The sequence below is a fragment of the Quercus robur genome, chromosome 11, assembly GCF_932294415.1.
Source record: "Quercus robur chromosome 11, dhQueRobu3.1, whole genome shotgun sequence".
NCBI lineage: Eukaryota > Viridiplantae > Streptophyta > Magnoliopsida > Fagales > Fagaceae > Quercus > Quercus robur.
The window spans coordinates 47400666-47411802 of record NC_065544.1 but is presented as its reverse complement, the minus strand read 5'-3'; the positions used below and the strand labels follow the sequence as shown (position 1 = coordinate 47411802).

The 11137-nt window shown below is 36.4% G+C and overlaps 1 protein-coding gene across 1 annotated transcript; it reads right to left on the bottom strand.

Moving 5' to 3' along the window:
* Positions 1-9984: 9984 nt before the first annotated feature.
* LOC126706003 (serine/threonine-protein phosphatase 7 long form homolog) lies at positions 9985-10870 on the bottom strand. The gene is made up of 2 exons (XM_050405248.1): positions 10173-10870; positions 9985-10075 (listed from the first exon to the last, which is right to left on the bottom strand). Exons 1-2 carry the CDS (start codon positions 10727-10729, stop codon positions 9994-9996), a joined length of 639 nt encoding a protein of 212 aa, XP_050261205.1. The 5' UTR covers positions 10730-10870; the 3' UTR covers positions 9985-9993.
* Between the last annotated feature and the right edge of the window lie 267 nt (positions 10871-11137).

Sequence of the window (11137 nt, the reverse complement as noted above, 5' to 3'; positions counted from 1 at the left end):
ACAATGGTGATAACTCCAATTGAGAAAGTTAGGAAATGGTATTTGCTGTCTCCTCTAGGTTCCATTGAAAGTCTAATTCCAGTGTAAGTACCCCACAAAAGCATGAAGACTGTGATCACATTCACAAGGATACAGCCAATCATTTCATGCTTTGTCATCTCTCTTGCTGTTTCATTGTTCATGTAGTGATATTTTTGTTAAGAAAATTTGAAGAGATATATGTACAAGTAGGGATGTGAGTGCAAATAGTGGAAAAAGCTCATACTTTGTTTGGTTTCATTAGTGGTGTGTTTAGAATGTCATGAAAAGAATCCTACACGAAACTCTTGGCTGCTGGTTCTGTTTCATTTATGCTTCTACCAACGTTTCTATTGGCGAGGTTGTGCAGGACAATCCAAACTAGATCTACATTAATGATAATTTTGGTAGTAAGGAATTCTAAATCTCCCACAAAAGTAAGCTTGTGGTATTTATCTTGGCTCTTTTGACCTCTTCTAACCTAATCCTTAATTTTTCTTTCTGGATATTTCTCAATGCAATTCATTTACTAGAAAATTATTGTATAAGAAAAAGGTTGGACATAATATATGAGTCTCCTTTTATGCGGGATCTGAATTTACTGATGAAGGGAGAGAAAAATGAAGGGCCAACTTAAAATGGTGATCCTATGAGTCCTGACAAACTAAAACCGATGCCGGCTTTTAAAGTTGCTACCTTGATGAGTGCCATTTTCCTCCTCTTCTTGCTGCAATTGTTCTGTCAAATTTAGAAACAAGTCTGCTAGAATGGGAATTCCAAGAGCCAGAAACGAAGCCAAAGAACATGGTTACAACTCCTAACATGGAAAGCCCACTGGCTATACCATTTATACCATTGCATGACTTCATGAGCACTTACTCTGGAATTAGGGCAGCCTGCAGTTCTAGAACAAAGGCCAATGATCTCCTGCACTAGTTTCGCTGACTGTTTTATGAAGTATGTTATGTAAACTGCATTACATAATCCTGTCACCAATCAAAATTACTCAAATCTTAGATTCAAACTAATACAAATAGAAACAAAAAATGGAAAACCAAAACCATAGATGAAGTGAAGTAGGTAACACAGATTAGACAATTAGAACACAGTGGCAGATCAACTGATAAATCTGGTAATGTATAAGCAATTATTGCAACCCTCTCAATCCAGAAAGTAATTTTCCTGCTTACTACATATAGAGTATCTTCATCTTCCTCAATCCTGTTTTTACCACTGTTCTGATCATCTGAATTCAGCAATCGCTTTTGTTTTCTAGCTCTTCTAACTCCTCACCCTTGTTAGTTTTCACATTATGTACAACAAAACATGATTCATATATGACAACAAATTCTATGGATTAGTCACAAGTAAGATAACACGAATAGGAATCCACTAACATATCTTGTTCCTGCCTAAGAAAAAAAAAACCAACCCTGTAAGCTTTTCAAGCCAAATTATGTGCCAATTTCAGTTTCTTGCTGTGCCATATTCTGATATGGTGACATTTTGTTGTAACAATATAATATATTAGATTATATCAGTTAGAAGTTTTGTATCCAATGGGATCTTGAGTTTCTAAGTGTTAAACATTAAAATGTTAGGCACCACATTTTTTATTTTTTTTGGTTGAGGAAAAGATCATTGCATTTATAATTAAAGAGCTTGTAAATCAGCTACAACAATATTATTAAGAAAAGAAAAGAAATTCTTACTCTCTTGTCTAAGGCTTAAGGGATGTGTGTGTGTGTATATATATAGGGATTGGGGGTGGGGTGGGGATGGGCAAACCTGAACAAAGTACAGTTAGGTGGGTTTTGGACTAAACTTTTTTTGATGAACGGGTTCTGGACTAAACAGTTTATCATGCTGGAATTTATGTATAAAATGAGGTTGTTAACGTTCTTTAGGATAAGATTGAGGTCCTCAAGTTCACTCCTATATATATATATATTATATCTCATAGTAATTTCTTTTTCAAATGTAGCGGACTCGTTATTTGTTTTGGGTTCTCTTTGTTGGAATAAAATATTCATTTTTTAAGTGATTCCCTTGATGCTCTTTTTGGTTGTGGAGAAATTTGACAGTCTTTTTATCCCATTCTTTTGGGGAAAAAATTTATACATTTATATGTTGCAGTTTAGTTTGAAGGCATATAAATGAAAATATCAGTTTCCTTCAGCTTCCTTGGTAGCTAAATCAGATGTAAGGAGATGAAGTTTGTCATGTTTTAAAAAATAGGTAACTATTTCTGTGAAACCTGGTTTGTTTGAATTTGATTAGATTAGATTGTGTGTGTGTGTTCAAGTCTCACATTGAGTGTATACTAAGGTTGAACAGAGCTATATAACAGATTATAAGGACCTCTGATAGTAACTTGACTAGTCTTTTTAGGATATAGTGTAGAAATGACCTATGCTTTCCCATTGAGTCTCTGCACGAGAGCACAACCCTTAGTCATAAGTGATTGATGGATGTCACTGAAGCTTGGGAGGACAATATTGAAAGCTACTATGTGCTAGACATAGAGAGCTATTTCATGTATGGATTTGCTCCCATCTAGTAACAGTGATTTGGCAAGTAATTAGAAGGTTGGAGATGAGTATCTTTTGGAAGCTAATACATTTGATCATAAATTAGGAAGAGATTCCCAAACAAATCTTGAATTTTTTTAATGCAAGATAGTTTCCCAAACCATGGATTAACTTCGTGCATGGCCTGAAGAGTGAAGTCATAATTTAATTAGTTATTCAATAAGAAGGAAGTAGTTCAAGTATAGCATCACAATAATACAATATGCAGTATAAATTTGTGGTGTCAAACTTTTCTTGAGAAACGTTAAACAAGACACTCAACATTTGCGTTGTGGCCTTCATGAATGCTGCTTCCTTTTTCTCTTTCTGCTGCAAACTGCTAGAGAAATCTCTTGCTAGCACCAACATTATTAGAAGTACAATAAAAAAATACAAGGAACACAAGAACAAGGTGACAAATCCAACTAAGACTCTTATTATGACTTGGTAGATAGAGTATTGGCCGTCTGGGTATGCTATAGGTACCGGTACAAGAATAAATGCAGTGTAACTGATCCACAATAGCATGAAGACTTCGATCACGACCACAAGGAGACAGACAATAAATTCATGGATTGTCATCTCCCCTGCTGCTTCATTGTTCACACAGTAATATTTTCATTAAGAATACTTGAAGAGAGAGAGAGAGAGAGAGAGAGAGATATATATATATATATATATATATATTTTTTTTTTTTTTTAATAAAGTACAAGTAAAGCAGATATATGAGTGCAGATGATGGAAGAGCTTACAAAATATACCTATGGAAACAAGACTTTGTTTGGTTTTGTTAGTGCTGTGTATAAAATGTCATGAATAGAATCCTACACAAAACTCATTTATGCTTCTACCAACTTTTTTTGTATCGATGGGTTTGTAAAAGTAGACAATCCAAACTAGATTTCCTTTAATGATAATTATGCTAGTAGGGGATCTATATGGTTCTAAATCTCACAAAAATAAGCTTGTGGTATTCATCTTGGCTCTTCTGACCTATCCAGAATTTTTCATTCTAAATATTTCTCAATGCAATTCTTTTAATAAAAAATGATTCAAAAATACCTAGCACATAACTATCTAAGGCTCCCGTTTATGCGGGATGTGAATTTAACATAAAAGGATAAAGGGAGAGAGATATGAAGGGCTAAATTGATATCGTGATCCTATTTGCATGGTTACTCTTTGCAAACGAAACAGATATATATGTCAGCTTTCAAGTTGCTACCTTGATGAGTGCCATTTTCCTCCTCTTGTTGCTGCAACTTTCCTGCAAATTCTTGATGCATGTCTGCTAGAATGGAAATTTCAATAAACAGAAACACAAAACCAATGAACATGGTTACAAGTTACAACTCCAACATGAAAATCTGGCAAACTAAACAGATTTGTCAGCTTTCAAGTTGCTACCTTGTGGAGTGCCATTTTCCTCCGCTTGTTGCAGCAACTGTTCTGCCGAAATGGCTAGTAGATTGTGAAGTTTAACAAACAAAAGGACATAACCAAGGACCATGGTTAAAATTCCAACATGGAAATCCCACTCACAACCAATATATTCTTTAGTTTGAGTAGCAAGTTCAAGTCCATAGTGAATGCTCCATATGAGCAGGACATTGGTGATCAAAGACCTGGTTACGCGCAGGGTGATTGCATGTACAGATGTGGTATTATCTTCTCTGATCATCGTCTTCACCTTGGCCCCCGCTACTTCACCATCCATCTTAGCCAAAAGAAAGAATAAAGCACAAGGTAAATGAATCCTAGAGAAAAGGAAAATTGAAGTAAGCTTTTTGGAAAAGCCTGCTCTTTACACAAAATGAAAGGGGATTGTTTGGATTTGATTAGAGCACTCATACCAAGATGAAATAGAAGTGAGGTTGGGACAGTGGGGAGTGAAGATATATATATATTTTTCTTAATGATTGTATTGTTGTGTTAAATTTTTAATAGAGTAATGCAAAAGATACAATAAAAATTCTTCTTAACGGATTACAAAAACCAATAAGTTGTCAAAATCGAGTTGAATTGTTAAATAAAATAATTGAAAAGAGTAAAGACAAAAAAAAAAAAAAATTAAAATATTATAAGAAATAATAATTAAAGTTCACTTAAAGACAATAATTAATAACATTATTATAGTAAGAGATAATAGATAATTTTCAAGATTTAATCTTAATAACAATAATTAATATTTTCTCATTACATTAAGAAACAATATGCCCATCATTGTAAGGACTAGGGTTTAAGTCTCTAGAAAGGAGTTTCACACACATGTACACTTAAATTAAGGTAAAGTGAGATTTCTATCTTATAGTTTATATTTTATTCCCTTGCTAGTACTTTGGATAACTTTTTGATAAGGAAATCATGTGTACAACAAGATTCATCTCCTACCTAAGATTTATCTTCTAAGAGAACTCGTGTTGACTTGAAAAATTTTTCATTGAATCATGACTTACAAGAAAAGATCTATCTTATTATCCTAACGATCAAGATGAAATAAGAAAATATTATTTATAAAGAGGTTATTTTCAACACGAATTTGAATGATCCCCCTAAAAAATATTTCTGGAGCCACCACTTGTTGTATGTGAAGAAAAAGAAACAACTAAAAAATCAAGAAAATTGACATTTTAATGAAATATTATGTAAAATAGATAATTTAATGGGGGTGTTTTGAAAAGTTAGTATGTAAAATATAAAAAAATAAATTCTTATGTTAAAATAAACAAAATATTTTGCACAAATTGATGTAAATGCTTTGAATACTAAGGTTGAACTAAGATTATAAAGACATCTAATTGTAACTTGACTAGTCTTTTTATGATATATATGGTGTAGATGTGATCTTTGCTTCCCTATTGAATCTCTGCATGAGAGCACAACCCTTAGTTGTAAGTGATCAGTGGATGTCACTGAAGCTTGGGAGGACAATATGAAAGCTACTATGTGCTAGACATAGAAGAGCTATTTTATGTACGGATTTCCTCCAACCTTGTAACAGTGATTTGGCAAGTAATTATAAGGTTGGGGATGAGCATCTTTAGAGAGCTAATACATTTGATCATAAAATAAGAAGAGATTTTTTTTAATTCAAGATAGTTTCCCAAACCATGAATTGACCTTGTGCATGGCCTGAAGAGTGAAGTCATAATTTAGTATTTCAATATAAGATGGAAATAGTTCAAGCATAGCATCACAATAATACAACGTGCAGTACAAATTTGTAATGTCAAACTTTTTTTGAGAAACGTTAAACAAGACACTCAGTAATATTTGTGTTTTGGCCTTCAAGAATGCTACTTCCCTTTTTCTCTTTCTGCTGCAACCTGCTAGACAAATCTAGTGCTAGCACCAACATTATTGCTAGTCCATACATCAAATAGCATATACCGGGGAGCGTGGTGACAATTCCGACTAAGTTTCTTACTAGGAAATGGTATAAATCGTCTGGGCCATCGCCTATAGGTTCCCCCGCAAATCCAAGTGCAGTAAAAATGATCCACAACAGCATGGAGACTATGATCACGTCCACAAGGATAGTGACAATAACTTCACCGATTGTCATCTCCCTCACTGCTTCATTGTTCACATTGTGATATTTTCGTTAAGAATACTTGAAGAGATTAAAACAAAATAATGTACAAGTAAAGCAGAGATATGAGTGCAAATGGTGGAAAAGCTTACAGGATATACCTTTGGAAACAAGACTTTTTTGTTTGGCTTTGTTAGTGCTGTGTATAAAATATCATGAAAAGATCATGCTACTGGTTCTATTTGCCAGCAGTTATTTAGACGGAATGGGCAGAATAGTAGTGTGAGTGGCAAGTATGTAGTAAGTTAGGTAACATTTGAAAGAATAAAGGAAAGTAGCATCTCGAGTTTTAGAAACTCGAAATCTACATTGAAAAGCAAGTTTCAAAGACTCGCTTTTTGCCTCTTTGTGCTGCTGAGTTGGCACATTTGAAACACCTGGATCTCGAGTCTTAAAGACTCGTTTTGCACAAAACAAAAATCGAGTCTTTAAGACTCGATTTTCTTAGAGAAAATCGAGTTCCTCTGGGCAAAATAAAAAAAAATTACACGCTTAGAGAAAATAGTGTTAGAACTAAAGAAATATTTGATGATGAATTTCAAGGAACTCGAGTCTTAAAGACTCGAGTTCCAGTGGGCAAAATAATATAAATTACACTCTTCACTCAGCCCATATAACACAAGTGCTCACAGATAGCTCCTCACCCAGCCTTCTCACCCAAAAACAGAGCATCCTCACTAAGTCTCTCAGCCTCACTAACTCTCTCACTCACTCATAACTCTCACACCACATTGCCTCTCACTCACACTCACCACACTACCTCTCTCACTGCTTTTCCCTCTCAACAAATTCATATCTCAGGTAAAGGTTTGCTTATTTGATTGTTATTGTAGTTGGGTATTAGTTGTTTATGGGTGTGGGTTGAGTTTGACTATTTATTTTATAGATAGTTGACATAACTTAGTTAATTTTCCAATATTGTAAATTATAGAACTTTGTTTTGTTAGTGTTAATTTTTGAGTATTTATTTGCCCATTTTGTTATCAAAATTTTATTCATCATTTCTAGGCTTTTATTTTTATCATGATCTTACAAGTTTTTTTGACTTTATTCATCATTAGTAGTGAATGAATGTAATGAATGGGTATCATAAAGCTTGAACAAGCCATTACTTGCCATTAATCAGTTAATGCATTGGATAAAACTTGTTAATGCTTTGGATAAAACTAGATGTGAGTAATAGCATCACATGTATGGTGTCAAGTAACATTAACTGATGCACTTAGGGTTGCTTCACTAGATATGTTTCAAATTTTCTTCTGAAGCCAAACTTAGAACCATGGGTACCATAAGTTACATAATGGCTATAAAACTAGTAATTACCTATGAAAATTCTGGCTTGAATATGTTCAGCCTTAAGATCACATTACTGTTTTTTCCCCCACTTTATGACTATGTGATTTAACTAACATAGTAACTTGACTTGAACAGGTTCACAATGCCTGAAATTGATATAATCCTATACCATGGCGATCCGCTTAAGAATGCCAATGCGAACAAGGGATTGTCATTTGAAGGGCCGGGTATAAAGACCTATTATACCCAAATTGATCGTAAGTTGAAGACCCTTGACGAATTGAAGAAGATTGTCATGGAAGAGTTGTGTGAGAATCCTGTTGTGCACAACATACGAATTACTTATCGTATGCCAAATGAAATCCTGAAGCACCAGATTAATTACAAGTATATGGCGATAGAAACAAACAAATATGTAAAGATCATGTTTGACAAGTTGGAGAGAATAGCTGAAGTAACTAACATTAAGTTGTACATACAGTTGGAGCCGCATGCAGTCTGGCAAGAGGATATCCAATAAACAACCACAAGCTTACAGGTTACGGTTCCGGATGCTCAATATAAGTATTCTACACATGTAGAGGATGATGATGTTCATGCCGATGGTGATGTTCATGCCGATGGTGATGATGATGACGATGATGATGATGATGACGACGACGACTATGTTGATGAGACTACTGCCATTAATAATGATGATGATGATGACGATGATGATGACGACTATGTTGATGAGAATATTGCCATTAACGGTGAAGATTTTGTCGATAAAGATGAGTATGAAGACACGATTGGCAGAGGGGACCTTGGGGACTTTGAGAGGGACATTGATGACGATGAGACATTGGATGGTAGTGAACCTTATGCAGACAATGTTATTAGTGTCCAAAACATTACGAACACAATCCCTGCCTACGCACCTCCTGCATTGTCATTCTCTATAAATACTTGGGAAAATATGGTTGATCTTTCACATATTGAGATGCCATTTGTGTCTACTTGGAGAGAGGGGATGAATTTGTGCAAAGGGTTGACTTTTGCCAATAAAGAGGAGGTGAAGCGCGTATTAACAACTTGTGCCCTCAAGGAAAACAAACATTTTACGATCACTAGGTCGACGACGAAAAAACTTTGTGCGAAATGCGTGCATGAGTCATGCAAGTGGTATGTCTGCGTAGTTATGAAGCCCGATCGCCACCAACTATGGATGGTCACCGTGTATGTGGGTCCTCACACGTGTATACCGATTGGAGTGCAAAATGATGGTAGAATGATGAGTTGTAATTTTATTGCATCAGACATCCATCAAAAGTTATGTGAGGATTACACTACCCCAGTTAAGCATCTCAGATCTATGATAGAGACGAAATATAATGGCCATAAGCCTTTTTACTACAAGGTATGGGATGCGAAACAAAAGGCGATTGCGAAGATGTTTGGAAATTGGGAAGAGTCTTACCAAAGGTTGCAAAAGTTACTAATGGCATATATTGATCAAGACCCGACTACCCAAGTGTTTTATCGTATCACATCCACCAATGAAGATGACGCCGTATTGTTGCATTATGTGTTTTGGTCTTTCGGTCCATGCATATCAGGATTCAAATACTGTAAGCTGATTATCAGTATTGATGGGACCCATCTGTATGGTAAATATAAGGGAAAGTTGTTTGAAACGGAGAAAGAACCAGTACAATCAGATTTGAAACATTTATGTATCAATTAATGAATGGATAATATAGTACTTATTAATCTACTCAAATACTCAACTAAGAATTAACAGTTTTATTAGAATACTATATGTAACAGAAAGTTTTTAATTGGATGTCAGTCAAATGAAACCAGATTTGCTGAAAAAAGAAATCAATTGATTCTACGTTCATACATGTACTAAAGAAAAACGAAGCAGGCAATAAAATCTAATTAGAACACATTACCATTATATCTAATTTAGCACTGTTGCGGTCGACATACTTTCGAGTGACCGGACGGTACTAGTGGTAATAGGTATGATGGTGGGGCATCTCACCAGTCTGAGGAGGTGCATGACAAAGTTGTTGTCGTCTCATATCCCATGAAAGGATATACGGTCCATGCTCCTCCCTCCAATTCTTTTCCACCTTCCCACGTAAGTCTATTCTATGCAATCTATCATCGTACACAACATCGTCAGGCGGCTCCTGCGCCAACCCAAACTATCGAAGGACACGGTCCGGGTGGTGTCTCTCTACTATGCAGAAACACATAAGCGACACCCTTGCTGTCCACGTATCCCTCCCTGCAACGCAGAACTCAGGAAGGTGGCCGAAGTCTGCCTCATATGGCTGCCACACAATCTACAATAGAAACAAAAAACAATTATCATAGCATCTTAAAATGTGAAACAAGGGAGAATACATAGATAAAAGGAAAAACAAAAATTAAAACAGAAGATATGTTAAAGGATGAAGCAATCATATTCTTAAGGGAAATTAACATAACCAAACAGAATTGTTGAATATTATTACCTGGTCTGTTCACATTGTAACTAATTGCTCGCGATAGTGGATCAAGGCCGTGCTGGATGGCCTACTCTTCGGGCTTGGCACCCGTACCCACCTACAGTTACGAGCGAATAACATAAGATACGATAATACCATTTAGTTACTAAGAAGAGTACATTGCATAACACACTAAATATCAGGAAAAGACTTACTTAAATGCAAGTGGAGTATATGGCCATGGGCCATAATCACATCCAGGTGGGGGCTCTATCCTCGGGCACAAGAATGGCAACCTTGCCCATGCCCAATACTGGACCAAGGTGCACGCCCCACCAATCTGCGATGCCCCTTTCTCGCTTGCCCGACACAACTCTCTGTACAACCAGGCCAGGCAACCACTACCCCAACTATACTGTGGTGGATCACGAAGGTTCCGCAGGAACTCTAAGAACATCAGATGCACCCTATCTCCCGACCTGTCCATGAAAAGCTTATCCCCTACTAGCGTTAAAATATAGCACCGGGCATACTGGTGTATCTGAATCTCCGTTGTGTCATGAGGCAGTGGCGTTGAAATGGCATCAACAAGGCGGCTGATAAGAATTCTTTGCCCCACCAAAGTTTTGTTGTCATTCGCCGGAGTAAAACCAAGCAACTCCATGCACAGTTGACTCCAATTCCCATCCACCACAGCAGTCGGCCCAACCAAGACCTCACCGTCTATAGGAAGTCCAAAAATGACCTCCACATCTTGTAGGGTGATTGACATCTCACCATGTGGAAGATGGAACGTATAAGTCTCCGGTCGCCATCGCTCAACTAGGGCCGATATTAGGCAATGATCTATCTCTCTGGAAGGGGCCCTAAACAATCCTTCTAGCCTTACCAACTTGATAATGTCAATCACCCGATTATCTTGCATCTAAATGTGTGCCATCTCCTTAGTGCGACCACGGCACGTAAGTGGACCCGAGTCATGCAAAATCGATACAAAATTATCGCGGTTGTTAGAACTAGATATACAACTTTGAAAGAACTTGCTAGCTAAAACTCAAAAACAATGTAAAAATTAAAGCGGTTGTTAGAAGATATTTCACCTCGCCATTCCAAATGTCCTCTGATCGATGATATCGTTGTCGCGTCAACAATGACTCATTTTAGGGACCAGGGTGCACGA

Bases quoted from the DNA above. Each gene is read 5' to 3' on its own strand.
- LOC126706003 (XM_050405248.1), bottom strand. From the start codon at position 10,729: ATGTCAATCACCCTACAAGATGTGGAGGTCATTTTTGGACTTCCTATA. The intron at 10,076-10,172 runs GTAAGTCTTTTC...TCGTAACTGTAG, and splicing joins TATACTCCACTTGCATTTAA to GTGGGTACGGGTGCCAAGCC.